This window comes from Lagopus muta, chromosome 34 (genome assembly GCF_023343835.1).
Source record: "Lagopus muta isolate bLagMut1 chromosome 34, bLagMut1 primary, whole genome shotgun sequence".
Classification (NCBI taxonomy): domain Eukaryota; kingdom Metazoa; phylum Chordata; class Aves; order Galliformes; family Phasianidae; genus Lagopus; species Lagopus muta.
The window spans coordinates 512,127-528,245 of NC_064466.1; the positions used below are offsets into that span (position 1 = coordinate 512,127).

A 16,119-nucleotide genomic window follows, 5' to 3' on the forward strand; every position below is an offset into this window, starting at 1 on the left:
GGTGAGGCTTTTCCGTGGGGAGATGGAGGTCGGGGGGAGGCCGTGCCGTGGGGACGTGGGGTCGGACGCGGCCGCGCCCCGGGGTTCCGGCACCGAACTGGCGCGGTTTCGGCGCGCTCATTCCCCGCCGGGGGCGGAGCCCCGCGGCCCTCAGCCAATGGCGACGCGCGGTGCTAAGGAAGGGGCGTGGCCAAGAGTCGCACCTGCGCGGTGGGGGAGTTGCCGGCGGCTCTGGGCCCTTCTGCCACGCGATTGGTGGAGGCAGCGCTCAGCCCTCCCACCACCCCCGGTTGGCCAATCAGAGTAGAGAACGGCGGCGGCACCGCCTCTCTGCCAGCTGACCAATCAACGAACGTTCCCTCAGGGTCCATCGGGAAAGCCGACGATTGGCACCCGCATTCTCCAATCCTCGGCGGGACCGCCCCGCGGGAGGTGGAGACGCGACCAATGACCTCCTCCGGCCGCCCGGAGGCCGGACCAATGAGCGCGGCGGGGAGGCGGGCGGAGAACACCTTCCGACCAATGAGCGCGGCGGGGAGGCGGGGCGGCGCCGCCGGTACCGTTGGGCGCAGAGGCGGCGGCGGGCGGCGGGCGGCGCCGCCATTATGAGTTACTCAGGTGAGGGCGCGGCGCAAAGATGGCGGCGGGGGCGGCCAGGGGCTTCTCGGGGGGCCGGGGGTCGGCGGGACGTCCCGAAAACGGGGGTTTTGGGGCCGAACGCGCGGGGTTCCGTCACCGTCCGGTTGGCGGGCGGCCTCACAGAGCGGAGCGCGGGGGATGATTGGCTCCTGCCGGCCTCGCTATTGCTGACGCGGGTCAGGGTGCCGTCGGCCCTCTTTGCCAGCCGGGCATCAACCACCACCCCGGGTCCCTTTCTTCTTCGCAGCCGCTCAGCCCCAAGCCTGCAGCGCTGCCTGGGGTTGCTGTGCCCAAAGCGCAGGACCCGGCGCTTGGCCTCCTTCAACCTCTTGCCGTTCACCTCAGCCCAGCGATGCGGCTTATCCAGGTCCCTCTGCAGGGCCTCCCTGCCCTCAGGCAGATCCACGCCACCTCCCCGCTCGGTGTCCGCTGCAAACGTACTGAGGGTGCACGCAGTCCCTCCTCTGGGTCATCAACAAAGATATCAAACAAGGTCGGCCCCAGTGCCGAGCCCTGGGGACACCGCTTGTAACGGCTCTGCAGCTCGATTCACTGCATTCACCACGACCTGCCGGGCTCGGCCCTCAGCCAGTTCCTTACCCAAAGCAGGGTGCACCCGACCGGGCCTCGGGCAGCCAGTTTCCCCAGGAGGATGCTGTGGGAAACAGTGTCAAAGCTTTGCTGAAGTCTAAACAGCCTCATCAGCGGGGCCCATCCTGTTTAATATCTTCATTGATGACTTAGATGAAGGCACTGAGTGCATCCTGAGTAAGTTTGCAGATGACACCAAGTTGGGAGGTGGTGTGGATCTGCCTGAGGGCAGGGGGGCCCTGCAGAGGGATCTAGATAAGCTGGATTGCTGGGCCGAAGTGAATGGGATGAGGTTCAACAAGGCCGAGTGCCGGGTCCTGCATTTGTGCACAACAACCCCATGCAGCGTTACAGGACTGGGGATGAGTGGTTGGATGACTGTGAAGAGGAAAGGGACCTGGGGGTGTTGGTTGGTGCTCGGCTGAACATGAGCCCACAGTGTGCCCAGGTGGCCAAGAGGGCCAGCGGCATCCTGGCCTGCATTAGAAATGGTGTGGCCAGCAGGAGCAGGGAGGTGAGCATCCCCTGTACTCAGCACTGGTGAGGCCGCACCTCGAGTGCTGTGTTCAGTTTTGTGCCCCTCACTACAAGAAAGACATGGAGGCCCTGGAACGTGTTCAAAGGAGAGCAACAAAGCTGGTGAGGGGTCTGGAGCACAAGTCTTATGAGGAGCGGCTGAGGGAGCTGGGATTGTTCAGTCTGCAGAAGAGGAGCTCAGGGGAGGCCTCATAGCACTCTACAACTTCCTGAAGGGAGGCTGTGGTGTAAAAGGGTCTGGCCTCTTCTCCCAGGCAAATAGTAGGACCCGAGGAAACGGCCAGAAGTTGTACCAGAGGGGGTTTAGGTTGGACATGAGGAGAAACTTTTTCTCTCAGAGGGTGGTCAGGCACTGCAATGGCTGCCCAGGGAGGTGGTGGAGTCGCCGTCCCTGGCAGCGTTCAAGAGGCGCCTGGATGAGGAGCTACGAGATGTGGGTTAGTGCTTGTGGTACTGATAGCAATGGGAGGGGTTGGACTGGATGATCTTGCAGGTCGTTTCCAACCTTGTGGTTCTGTGAACAGCCTTTCCCTCATCTACCAGTCCGGTCACCCAGCCGCAGGAGGAGATGAGGTCGGTCGAGCACAACCTGCCTTTCATGAACCTTTCATGCTGTGCGGTTGATCTCACCCAAAATGATTTGCTCCGTAACCTTCCCTGGTGCCGAGGTCAGGCTGACAGGCCTGGAGTTCCCCAGATCCTCCTTAGGGCCCCTCCTGTGGATGGCAGTCCCATTGCCAAGCCTCCGAGGGGGGGGGTTGTGAGCACTGGGATTTGGGGTCACCTTCCGGGGATCTCCTGGGGCTCTTCTTGGAGCTCAACTGGGGTCTTGGGACTCTGAGGCTCCTTTAGTTCTCCTTTTGGGGCTCTTTTGGTGGCTCCTTTGGTTCTCCATTGGAGTTCTTTGGGATCTCCATTTGGGTCTCATTTTGGGGGCTCTTCTTGGAGCTTTATTGGCATCTTGAGGCTCCTTGGGGGCTCTCTGTGGTTCCTTTGGGCTCTCCTTAGAGCTTTTTTGGGGGATCTTTTAGGGCTCTTTTTGGAGCTCCTTTTGGTGGCTCCTGTGGTGCTCTTGAGGGTGTTGGGCTCGTTTTTGTGCTTTTGGTGCTTTGTTGGGATCTTGAGGCTCCTTTTGGAACTCCTTTTGGGGTTCTTTGGTTCTCCTTTTGGGGTTCTTTTGGGGGCTCATTTGGTTCTCCATTGCAGCTCTTTGGGGTCTCCTTTGGTGGCCCTTCCTGGAGCTTTGCTGGGATCCCGGGGGTCCTTTGCAGCACTTTGCAGTCTCCTTTTGGGACTCTTTTCAGAGCTTCTTTTGGGAGCTCGTTTTGGACTTTCTTGGGGTTCTTTCAAGGCCGGAGAGATGTTGTCTCACAAAGAATGCCAGGTCCTGATTTCATTCTCCAATTCTTTACCTGCAAAATGCTCCATAGTGGGGTTGTGTGCACCTGAACTGCTTTCTGCTCCCTTGTCTTGGAGGTCTGGTGCCTCCAGCTCCAAATTTTCTGTGTGAAACCAAAAGAGTTGGCACTTGCAGGTAGGACACCGCTGTGTCACGGTGTGGCAGAAATGGAAGCTGAAAGAAAGAACAGGAAAGAAAGAACCTCATTCAGGGAAAAAATCTGCATCGTCTGAAGGCCAGCAGGTTGACTGTGGGCCAGCAGTGGGTCCTCGTGGGCAAGAAGGCCAGGGGTGGCCAGCAGTGAGAACCTGGTGGACAAGAATCCTCCCAACTGGTGGTGCAGACACGTCTGAAGGCTGTGCTGCCATTCAGCGAGAGCTGGACAGGCTGAGAGCTGGGCAGGAAGAAACCAGATGAGGTTTAACAACAGCAAGTGTGGAGTCTTGCATCTGGGGAGGAATAGTTGTATGCAGCAGTACAGGTTGGGGGATGAGCTGCTGGAGGGGAGCTCTGCAGAGAGGGACCTGGGGGCGACAGGTTGCCATGGGGCAGCAGTGTGCCCTGCTGGCCAACATGGCGTCCTGGGGTGCATTGCATGGCCAGCAGGTCGAGGGAGGCGATCCTCCCCCTCTGCTCTGCCCTGCTGAGGCCTCATCTGCAGCACTGCGTCCAGTTCTGGGCTGCCCAGCACAAAACAGACAGGGAGCTCTTGGGAAGAGTCCAGCAGAGGGCCACCAAGATGGTGAGGGGCCTGGAGCATCTCTGCTATGAGGAAAGGCTGAGTGAACTGGGTCTGTTCAGCATGGAGAAAAGAAGACTGAGAGGGGAGCTGATCCAGGTCTGTGAATATCTGAGGTGTGGGGGGCAGAATGGCGAGGATGGACTGTTTTCAGTAGGGAGTGGAGACAGGAGGAGGGGAAATGGCCGGAAACTGCAGCATAGGAAGTTGTGCAGCAATGTGCAAAGGAACGGCTGTGCAGTGAGGGGAGGAGCACTGGAACAGGCTGCAGGGAGGTGGGGGAGTCTATGGGTCCCAATGTGTCTCTATGGGTCCCAATGGGTCCCAACGTGTCCCTATGGGTCCCAACGTGTCTCTATGGGTCCCAACAAGTCTCTATGGGTCCCAACGTGTCTCTATGGGTCCCAACGTGTCTCTATGGTCCCACTGTTCACTGCTGCCCATGGAGGTGGTGGAGTCTCCTGCTCTGCAGATGTTCCAGACCTGCCTGGATGCCGACCTGTGCGCCCTGCTGTAGGAACGGCTGGGGCAGGGGGTTGGACTCCATGAGCTCTGCAGCTCCCTTCCAACCCCTGTGATTCTGTGATTCAGTTCATAGATTGGTTTTGCCACCATTTCTTTCTTTCGGGGTGTTGCTCCTTTTTGGTGGTGAACAAAACCCCCTATGAGAAGCATGGCTCTGACTGCTTCTTATGTCTGCTTTTTCAGGTTATGGAGACTGGAACTCTGGGACAAACAGAGGCAAGTATGCTGCCAGCTCGAGCGGGTTCCTGACAGACGGGTTCGTTAGCCTTCAGCTCCTGAAGGATACAGTGCAGAGTCTGCATTCCTTCTTCTTTTATTTTTAGGGTTCTTTTTTGCAACCAATTTCTTTTATTGTAAAACCTTGTTGAGATGTTAACAACTTCCTTCCCCCGTTTTTTCGGAAGGGCCACACGGCCGAGGATTTGGGTTTTTTCTGTTCCAGCCCATCTTGATATTGCTGCTGGGTGAAGGCTGGAAAATGGCCTCCCATGGGTTTTGGCGTTACCCAGCGAGGCTGATTTTAGAGGCTGTGCATTCATTCACCCATGCACCTTAGCTTGAATTAAATATTACCTGCGACAGATCGCCAGGAATGAGAGCTCTCTGTTTTGTTCTTGCAGGGTATGAGAGCTACAACTACGGCTACGGCTACGGGCAGGACAACTCGGGCAGCTATGGCTACGGCATGGCTGCCTCCAACTCGTGGGATATGGGCAACTCGGACATGGACATGAACCCAGATGGTGCTGGCAGTGCCGACGCCGTCATTGCCAAAATGAACCAGCGCCTGGACGTGGTGTCCCCACCTGGATGCTGACAGCATGCAGGGCGGGCACTACGGCTCCGGCGGGGATCGGTGAGTGGGAAAACCATGGAATGATTGGATAGGTTGGGTTGGAAGGGACTTTAAAGATTCTGGAACAATAGAATGGTTGGGTTGGGAGAGTTCTTAAAGATAATAGGGTTGTGAAATCCTAGAATAATTGAGTTGGAAGAGTCCTAGAAGGTCAGAGAACCATGGAATTACAGCATGGTTGGGTTGGACTCGTCCTTAAAGATCATGGAACCATGGAATGGTAGAATGGTTGAGTTGGAAGGGTTTTTAAAGATGGAATCACAGCAAGGTTGGGTTGGAAGGGTCCTTAAAGGTCATAGAACCAAGGAATGGTTGAATGGTTGGGTTGGAAGAGTCCTTGAAGGTCATAGAACCAAGGAATGGTTGAATGGTTGGGTTGGAAGAGTCCTTGAAGGTCATAGAACTATGGAATCACAGCATGGTTGGGTTGGAAGGGTCCTTGAAGGTCATAGAACTATGGAATCACAGCATGGTTGGGTTGGAAGGGTCCTTGAAGGTCATAGAACTATGGAATCACAGCATGGTTGGGTTGGAAGGGTCCTTGAAGGTCATAGAACTATGGAATCACAGCATGGTTGGGTTGGAAGGGTCCTTGAAGGTCATAGAACTATGGAATCACAGCATGGTTGGGTTGGAAGGGTCCTTGAAGGTCATAGAACTGTGGAATCACAGCATGGTTGGGTTGGAAGGGTCCTTCAAGGTCATAGAACTATGGAATCACAGCATGGTTGGGTTGGAAGGGTCCTTGAAGGTCATAGAACTATGGAATCACAGCATGGTTGGGTTGGAAGAGTTCTTAAAGGTCATAGAACTATGGAATCAAAGCATGGTTGGGTTGGAAGGGTCCTTGAAGGTCATAGAACTATGGAATCACAGCATGGTTGGGTTGGAAGGGTCCTTAATGGTCATAGAACTATGGAATCACAGCGTGGTTGGGTTGGAAGGGTCCTTGAAGGTCATAGAACTATGGAATCACAGCATGGTTGGGTTGGAAGAGTTCTTAAAGGTCAACAACTCCAAGTTCTTTTCCTGGAGGAAAAAGTGACCCGTTAAAACACGACCCAAAACAAATTGCTGCCAGTGTCAGCTTTCTGCCTGGTAAAAGTGGGTGTGCACAGGTGTCCCCAGATGTCCAGGAATGGGGACAGGAGCTCCAGCTGGGCTGTGTCCCCACACAGCTGATAATGTGGGCTCCTCTTGGTGTTTCGGGGTCTTTTAGGGCATCCTGGGCACTCGCAAAGCAATGAGGGGTTTGGGGGCTCGGTTTCTTTGTTTTTTAACATGTCGTTGGGGCTTTGGTTCTTCCACCCTGCGTGGAGGTGGACAGGGACATTGCAGCTGTGCCTTATCCTAGCCCTTGTCCCACAGAGTGGAAACAATCCCACGCTCAGTGATACGCTGAAGTGTTTAAAATACCAATAAAAACCCATTTTGAAACATTTTGTTGGTTTAACCTCTGCTGGGCTCTAACACAGTGCCAACACTGTCCCAAAATCTCAGAACCAGCGGATTTGGAAGAGACTTGTGGAGAGCAGAGGACATCATTGGCCTTCTTGGCTATGAGGGCACTCTGTTGGCCACTGTTGGCTTTCATGGCTGTGAGGGAGCCCTGTTGGCCACCGTTGGCTTTCTTGGCAATGCTCTCAGTCCATGGTCACTCTGTTGGCCACCGTTGGCCTTTTTGGCAATGCTCTCAGTCCATGGTCACTCTGTTGGCCACCGTTGGCCTTTTTGGCAATGCTCTCAGTCCATGGTCACGCTGTTGGCCACTGTTGGCCTTCTTGGCAATGCTCTCAGTCCATGGTCATGCTGTTGGCCACCGTTGGCCTTTTTGGCAATGCTCTCAGTCCATGGTCACTCTGTTGGCCACCATTGGCCTTTTTGGCAATGCTCTCAGTCCATGGTCACGCTGTTGGCCACTGTTGGCCTTTTTGGCAATGCTCTCAGTCCATGGTCATGCTGTTGGCCACTGTTGGCCTTTTTGGCAATGCTCTCAGTCCATGGTCACTCTGTTGGCCACCATTGGCCTTTTTGGCAATACTCTCAGTCTGTGGTCACTCTGTTGGCCACCGTTGGCCTTTTTGGCAATGCTCTCAGTCCATGGTCACCCTGTTGGCCACCGTTGGCCTTTTTGGCAATGCTCTCAGTCCATGGTCACCCTGTTGGCCACTGTTGGCCTTTTTGGCAATACTCTCAGTCCATGGTCACTCTGTTGGCCACCGTTGGCCTTCTTGGCAATACTCTCAGTCCATGGTCACGCTGTTGGCCACCGTTGGCCTTCTTGGCAATGCTCTCAGTCCTGGTCACGCTGTTGGCCACCATTGGCCTTCTTGGACCTACAGGCATGCTGCTGACCCTTCTCTCTCCACAGGTACGACTCATACGAATCCTACGACTCGAGGTCCTCGCTGAACGACCGGGACATGTACCGCTCCGGTTACGACTACAATGAGAACGAGAACGACAACGCCTACGACAGTCACTACGACGGTCACTACGACGACCACTATGAAAGTCACTACGACAGCTTCTATGGGACCCGCAGGGACCAGTACCAGCACAGGGCGCGGGATGGCTTTGGCCAACGGGGTCAGAACTGGGCGCGGGACGGGCGCAACACCAGAGCCATGGCTTCACCGTACTCGGGGCGCATGGGCGGGCAGTGGAACGACGCGCCGCGAGGCCTGGGCCCCCATGGCTCCTCCCGCCTGCCCTCCCTCTTCTCCCACAACATCATCCCGGAGCTCGGCGCGTTCCAAGGGATGCGAGGATTTTCGGGGAACGTGCGCTTTGGAGGAGGCATGATGAAGCAGAGGATGAGGAGAAACTGGAAAATGTGGGATTCGGACTTTAAAGTGAGTACTTTAAACATCCTCCCAAGTCGTTTAACTCGAGTGGATGTTATGCAGCCCCGTAGGGAAATGGTTGACCTACAAAAGGCTCCAAAGCACGCGCTGGGAGGTGGTCAGTGTAGTTCCACACGTTGCTGGCTTGACTTTGTAGTGTGTATCTCCTAAGGACAGACCGAGGAGCGTTCGTATGTGCAGTGCTTTAATCTGAAAACATTTCTTTCCTAACGGTAGGAGAATATCGCTGTTGTTTTTTACCTCATCTCCTGTTTTGTAGAGGTGGCGGGTTGTGTCCTGCCTGATGGACCATGCTGACGAGAAACTGGTGGAACAAAGCAGTGCTGGGTGAGGAGAGCACCGCCCTCGCAGTGGTGATGAACCTTTCTCTCCTCTTGCAGCCTCAGAAAAAGAAAATGAAGAAGGACCTCACCGGAAAGAAGAGGAAGCAAACCAGCAGCTCAGATGAACCCGACAGCAAGGCGGCGAAGACAGATGGCTCCGAATCGGACTCTGACAACGGTGAGGGCAGAGGTCCCCAAAGGGGCTTTGCTAGGTGGCAGTGGGACCTCAGCTGGGTTCTGACCGTGCCGTTCCTTTCAGAGGAAGGAACCGAAGGAGAATCGGGAGAAAAAGAGGAGAAAGAAGGCTCCAGAGGCGTAAGTGACTCTTGAAAAGTTGTAGCTCCTCATAATTAAGAATGTCAGTTTTAATTGGAGGCAGAGCAGTGCAGTGAGGGCAGGGGCAGAGTCCTGCACCTGGGGAGGAGTGGCCACACACATCAGCACTGGTTGGGAGCTGGAGGAGCTCTGCAGGGGTGAACCTGGGCTTCCAGTGGTCAACAGTTGAGCCAGCAGCCCTTGTGGCCACGAAGTCCAGTGGTGATGGCTGATGCGTGATTCTGGCTGGCCTTAACGTCCCCATCTTGCATTTTAGGAAGGGGAAGATGAAGAAGGTCGAGACTCAGAGAAAGGTGAGTTGGTGTGCGTGCATAGCAGCTCACAGGAGAGGGACAGAGGGATGGTGTGTGCTCTGAATGTGCACACAGAGTGGTGCCCAGCAGCAGCAGAGGGCTCTGATGTGGCAGGAGAGAGATGAAGGCTGAATCTCTGGTTTATTCAGACTGGAGTCCGTTTCCAACCCAACCATTTTACAGCTTTGTGATATTTAAGGCCCCTTCCAACCCAGCCCATCCCATGATTCTATCATCCTTAAGGACCCATCCAACCCATCCCGTGGTTGTGGGATCTTTAAGGAGCTGTGCAACCCCAGCTGATTCTCTGAAGTAAAGGTGGTGACAATTAGTGCCCCTTACCCAAGCAAATCTGTAACGAATTGATTGAAAGCCTTCTGCAACCGGAAGCGGTGAGCACTCATTAAAACAAAGAAACAGGAAACCACCTCGAGTGTGTTTGTGTGCCACATCCCCCAACAGGGATCCTAAATCCGAGGTTCGTTTGTCCCTGCCTGGAGGGAGCAGCTCCTCGACTCCAGCGTCCCTCTGCCAAGCAATTTCGGGCCAAGCACTGATCTTGTCCAGGGCAGTTCTCTTGAATCAGGTGCTGTCCTCAAGTAGCGCCCTGAAATGCAACCTGCTTTAAACACTTAGGTGCTTTAACAATTCAAGAAGAGATCAGTCAAATCAAACGCAAATTACAGGCGGGCAAGAAAACTCAAGAGAGGCAAAAGAAGAGGCACCGAGATCGCATGGTGGAAAGGTAACGGCTCTCGTTTTGTTTCACTGAGCGATGCTGCTTCCTCCTCGGGGAGGAATGCAATGGTTGCAGGCTGGGTCCTTTCTTTGTTCCTCAGTTCTCCCAGTGCTGTGTTTGCTCCTGCCCATCTCCTGGTGCTGAATATTTGGATGCGTTGCTGCTGGGGGCAAACTGGAGTTGGCGACGTGCAGCCAACGCTGATGGGGAAATGGGCAAATCTCCAGGGCACATCCCACAGATGGGGATCCCCACTTAATGGGGTTGGGGGAGAGCTGTAGGCAGCTCTGCTTTCTGTTAGTGAGCGGCACTCGTCGCAGAGCTCAGGTTTCAAAGTAACTCTAAAAGGGAAATAGTGGCTGCCACAGAAATTGGGAAGGGGCAGATGTTGTCAGCGTAAAACTCACGAGGTGCACGGGGTGTCGTTGAACCAGAGCCTTTTCTCAACAAAGTATTGCCACTTCCACCTGCAAACAACACCGACTCTTGCCTCAAAAAGTGGGGATTTGTGTAAAAATGTCACTTGGCAAAGAATTTGTTCTTAAGCTTCAAAGCTCCTTGAGTGCAGTTGTCCTCCGGGAGGAAGCGAGGCCGCCTTCCCTCAGTGGAATTCTGTCCCTTTCTCCCAGCCAAGACAGGGAGAATCGTCTTAATTCGTAGTTACAGCTTCACTTTAATGATAAAAGAATTTTTAAGGTCTGCAAAGGTTTAAAAGAATTTGGCCTCAAGTTTTGTGGTGTGCCATCCGCCCCGAGCTGCTCCTTACTGTTAGCGTTTGTTTCCAGTCTGACCTCTTTGAGTACGAGCTGGATTTCTTTATTGGGAAGCTCTCTGTAGTGTTTTTAAAGATGGGAACGCTTTCCTGCGTAGAGGAAACCCGCTGTAGGGGGGTTGGACTGAGGCTGAGCTCTGGAGATCCCCTCTGCTCCTCTGCTTTGTGGAGAATCACAGATCACAGAATCACAGAATCCCCCGGGTTGGAAGGGACCCCAAGGATCATGCAGTTCCAACCCCCTGCCTGGCAGGGCCACCAAACATCCACATTCAGATCAGGTTGCCCAGGACCCCGTCCAACCTGGCCTTGACCACGTCCAAGGACGGGGCATCCACAGCCTCCCTGGGCAGCCCGTTCCAGGGCCCAACCGCTCTCCTAGTAAAGAACTTCCCCCTAACATCCAACCTAAATCTTCCCTCCTTCAACTTGGATCCATTTCCCCTCGTCCTGCTGTTGTCAGCCCTTTTGAAGAGTTGACTCCCCTCCTGGGTGTAGGTTCCCTTCAGGTATTGATAGGCTGCAATGAGGTCACCCCGCAGCCTTCTCTTCTCCAGGCTGAACAAAGCCCAACTCCCTCAGCCTGTCCTCATAGGGGAGCTGCTCCAGCCCCCTCATCATCTTAGTCGCCCTCCTCTGGACCCTTTCCAAATCCCCCCATCCCCCATACCGACCCCATTCCCCCCTCACTGCCCCCTATAACGACCCCATTGCCCCCCAGCCCCCCTCATTGCCCCCCATTCCCCTCACTGCCCCCTATAACGACCCCATCCCCCCTCACTGCCACCTATAACTACCCCATCCCCCCTCATTGCCCCCTATAATGACCCCATTGCCCCCCACCCCCCCATACCCACCCCATTCCCCCCTCACCGCCCCCCTATAACCACCCTAATGCCCCCCCAGCCCCCTCATTGCCCCCTATAACGACCCCAGTGCCCCCCATCCCCCCTTATTGCCCCCTATACAGCCCCCTGATCATCTTAGTCGCCCTCCTCTGGACCCTTTCCACAATCTCAATGTCTTTCTTGTACTGAGGGCTCCACACCTGGACACAGGACTCCAGATGGGGCCTCACAAGAGCCGAGTAGAGAATCCCAGCATCTGAGCACAACCTCAGCCCCTTTCCCCTCTGCTGGGTTCCCCGCTGCGCCGTTTGTCTGCGTTGCCCCCCAGCATTTGGGTTGTGGGATGGAAGCCTGCACTGGGCGTCCCTCCCGCTCACACCCGCTGTCCCAGCAGGATCCAGTACGTTTGCTCCCTGTGCAAATATCGCACCTTCTACGACGACGAGATGAACAGCCACCTGGAGAGCAAATTCCACAAGGAGCACTTCAAGTTTGTTGGAACCAAGCTGCCCCAGCAGACTGCTGACTTCCTGCAGGTGAGCGCTGCTGACGTTTCGATCCTCTATGAATGAGGTTTGGGTGATTTTTGTGTTGCTTTGGCTTTTATTTCCACAGCTGCTACTCCTCACTCTTGCCTTCCAGGAATACGTTGCCAATAAAACGAGGAAAACTGAAGAGCGCCGTAAAGCAATTGAGGACATCAATGCCGTTATCCAGCAGATCTACAGGGACCAGGATCTCACACAAGGTGAGCTCTCACCCCTTTCTGATTGGTGATTAATTAGCTTTGCTGTGGCTCACCGATGGAGCGTTTGATGGTTATGAACGTGGCATGAAAATGGAGCTTGAATGTGGTTTCAAATGAGAAAGTTAAAATGGTAGAACAACATTTATCCAATATTTACCGGCCTTAGAAGAAAATTCTGGATTAAGGTTCCTTCCAACCAAACTTTCCATAACTCTGTGATCTTTCAGGACCCTTCCAGCCCAACCAATTCTATGATCTTTCAGGACCCTTCCAGCCCAACCCATTCTATGATCTTTCAGGACCCCTCCAGCCCAACAATTCTATGATCTTTCAGGACCCTTCCAGCCCAATTGATTCTATGATCTTTCAGGACCCTTCCAGCCCAACTGATTCTATGATCTTTCAGGACCCTTCCAGCCCAACCAATTCTATGATCTTTCAGGACCCTTCCAGCCCAACCAATTCTATGATCTTTCAGGACCCTTCCAGCCCAAGCCATTCAGTGATCTTCAAGCACCTCCCACACCAATCCATTCTATCATGTCATGTTCTGTGACCTTCACAGACCCTTCCACCCCAAGCCATTCTTTCACTTTAAGGTTCTGTGATCTTCAGGGACCCTTCCAACCCAACCTGAAGGTTGGAACCCTCACATTATCCCCTGTGTTTGCTTCTCCTTCCCCTCAGCCCCCGTTCTGCCCCTTGGGGAGACTCCTGACGCACTGTGAAGTGAATTTTTGGTAGGAAGGTGATGCACGTGGGGCTCACCTTGTTCCAATCTTCCAGACATCGGTATGGAGCACTTCATCAAGAAGGTGGAGGCCGCTCACTGCGCTGCCTGCGACCTCTTCATCCCCATGCAGTACGGCATCATCCAGAAGCACCTGAAGTCTCTCGACCACAACCACAACCGCAGGGTGAGTGCTGCCTCCTTCCTGCCCTGGGAATCCCTTTTTATTTATATTTTTGGGGGAGGCTCCAGCCACAACAACAGCAGCAATGTGGATTTGTTCGCTCAGGCGGCTCCTGAAAATAGGGAGAAATGTTTTTCTTCACCTTTCGGTGCCGTTTGCAAAGAGGCAGCGCTGAGTTCTGAGGGTCCCACGTCAGCTCTGTGAAACAGGGCAAGGCGTTGATGGAAGCAGCTTCAGCAAAGCCCCGCTGTTCCTTCTGAGCACGAGATGCCTCAGGTGGACGAAACGCGTGTTTATTTCTGTACCCCACGCAGGCCATGATGGAGCAGTCCAAGAAATCCTCCCTGGTCGTGGCCAGGAGCATTCTGAACAACAAGCTGATCAGTAAGAAGCTGGAGCGGTACCTGAAGGTGGGTGTGCAGAGCGGCTGTGGTTCTGCCCATAGCTGAGCTTTGGCATTTCGGTGCATTTTGGTAACACCTTTGGGTCCCTCGTTGCTGATGGTGGGTTCTTCTGCTCTGTGTGGTGCTGCTTGTGGGTGGAAGCAGCCCCAGAGCCCGAGAGCTGCGTGGTTTCAAGCTGAAACTTGTGTTTGCACACAGCTGCTGTGACCCGGTGTGAAGTTACGGGTTTATCAGCAGGGAAACGTTTGCCTTCTGTTGCAGGGTGAGAATCCTTTCACGGATGACCCTGAAGAAAAAGAGGAGCACGAGGAGGGAGAAGGGGGAGCGGCTGGGAACGTGGAGGAAGGGACAGCAGAAGGAGGAGACGAAAACAAGGAGGAGGAGGAGCATCTGGAAGAAGAGAATGGGGATGATGAGAACAAGGAGGAAAACGTGGGCGATGAGAACAAGGAGGAAGAGAATTTAGACAGTGAGAATAAAGAGGAAGAAATTTTAGACGGTGGAAACAAAGAGGAAGGAAATCTGGAAGATGAAAGCAACGATCCCAAGGAGAACCCAGAAGGAAATGAAAATGAGGAGGAGGAAGAAAAAGGGACAAAGAGGGAAACTGAGGCCCAGGCAGAAGCACAAGAAGTGGAGCTGGGTGCAGGGAGCAGAGGGGGGGAGGAGGAGGAGGAGAGCTGGCAGCCTGCTGGGGAGTCGCTGCCCGAGGATGAAGAGCAGCAGCCAGCAGAAGGTGAAGAGGAGGAGGAGGAGAGTGAAGAAACGGCTGCTGCTGCTGAGGACGAGGCATAAAACATTGGATGGGAAAGCTGACGTGAAAGAACTGGCATCTTTTTTTTAAGAACATTGGAAAGAAGCGTAACTGTATCTGTGAATTTCATAGCACACGTTGAGTTACCGTTCCACTAAACCTGTGTAGGCAGTGGAAGCCTTTACCTGTAAAGTGATGGGGGAAAATAGATTCTTATTTTATTTTTTTGTTCTGTTTTGTTTTTGTTTTGTTTTGTTTTTTTACCAAATCTTCATTTGAGTAGCTAGGTTTTGTGTGGTCTGGTTTTTTAGATGCCTTTGTACTAGGAGAACTTCTCTGAGCATGTGTACCAACCGGCGCATCGTCACCGCCTGGCGAAGCAGAGCTCTTCTCTCTTCCCCCAGACACATTTTCTATATTTAATGAAGATGTGGTTTGTCCCCTCAGCCTGTTTGCCTGGAGCCAGCAGAAGTTCCCTCGCAGGGCGTCCATTCCTGCGACGCACGCTGTGAGGTTCTGCGTCGTCTCCGTGTGACTGTAATATTTCCTCCCCGATGTTTTAATGCGGAGCGAAAGTTTTCAGTGGTGTCAACGTTTGTGGTGTTTGTGAAATGCTTTCCCTTGGAGGTGGATGTTGTGGTGGGTGGAGATAAAGGACTACCTGCGACTGCCCCGACTCTGCCTTCATTTCAGAGCTGGGAGGAGGTGGAGGCTGAGCACAGCTCTGCTGCCCCTGAAGTGTCGTCACCCGGAGCGCAGATCTGCCTCTGGGATGAGGTTTGATTGCCATTCTGTGCTGCTGTGAGCGTTAAGGACCCTTCCAGCATAACCCGTTCTCTGGTTCTTTGACCTTCAAGGACCCTTCTGGCCCACGGCTCTGTGATTTTCTGACCCTTCCAACCATTCCATCATCTCTAAGATCCCTTCCCAATTTATTCCGTGATTCTTAAGGACTCCTCCAACCCTTCATGGGCAGGACATGACACACGTGTTCCATCAGCAAGAAGGGCTCAATCCACAATTAAATCCCTATTAATTAGGGCATTGCTGCAGCTGCCGTTAAGGTTTCGAGGCTTTTCAAGTGAAGCCTTGCTCCTTAATGCACCAACCATTGCTGTGCTGCAGACACATTGCAGGACGTTCTGTGCAATTTGTTCTCCCTCAAGCACCACATTTCCTCCTCAAATTTCCTCATTTTTCCCTTCATAATGCCGTTTTTGGGTCACATTTCCCTCTTTTGTCCTCACTCTCCTTTATCTCTCTCCTTCCACTCCTCCACTTTCCCCACATTTTTCTTCCCATTTCTCCTCTTTTTTCACCTTTTCCCATTTTTCCTTCACATTTCCTCATTTTTCCCCCATTCATTTTCCTTTCTCATTTCTCCCAATTTTCCCTTCACTTTCCTTCACTTTCCCCTCAGATTTCCTCATTTTTCTCTTCCCGTTTCCTCGCCTTTCTCCATTTTTCCCACTCATTTCTTCATTTTTCCTTGTTTTTCCTTCCTATTTATTTATCTCTTCTTTTTCCCCTCCATATTTCATCCCTTTCCCATTTTCCTCTCCTTTTCCTTCACTTTTCCCCTCTACTGTCTCCGTTTTTCCTTCACTATTCCTTATTCTTCTTCCTTTTCCCCCATTTTCCCCTCTGTTTTCCCCCTTGTTGCTCTTTTCCCCCCCAGAATCGAACTGAATTCCCCTTTCCATGTTAATCGCAGCCCCTCGAGGAGCAGCAGAGGGACGGGGTCACGCTTAGGGCTGGGGTCAGGGGTCAGAGGTTACGGTGTCACTGCTGCCTCAGGGCTGCGCAGCAGGAGCAGGCCGCAGCTCCATAGCAAC

General features: G+C 53.6%; 1 protein-coding gene across 1 annotated transcript; it reads left to right on the forward strand.

Moving 5' to 3' along the window:
• Positions 1 to 534: 534 nt before the first annotated feature.
• Positions 535 to 16,074, forward strand: AKAP8L (A-kinase anchoring protein 8 like). Its single transcript, XM_048930103.1, is given in 14 exon segments — positions 535 to 618; positions 4,614 to 4,646; positions 5,051 to 5,232; positions 5,234 to 5,286; positions 7,658 to 8,141; positions 8,534 to 8,654; positions 8,736 to 8,791; positions 9,069 to 9,105; positions 9,742 to 9,850; positions 11,859 to 12,000; positions 12,107 to 12,212; positions 12,999 to 13,129; positions 13,441 to 13,536; positions 13,792 to 16,074. Coding segments are annotated over 14 exon segments (2,097 nt in total). The 5' UTR covers positions 535 to 605; the 3' UTR covers positions 14,326 to 16,074.
• Positions 16,075 to 16,119: the final 45 nt, after the last annotated feature.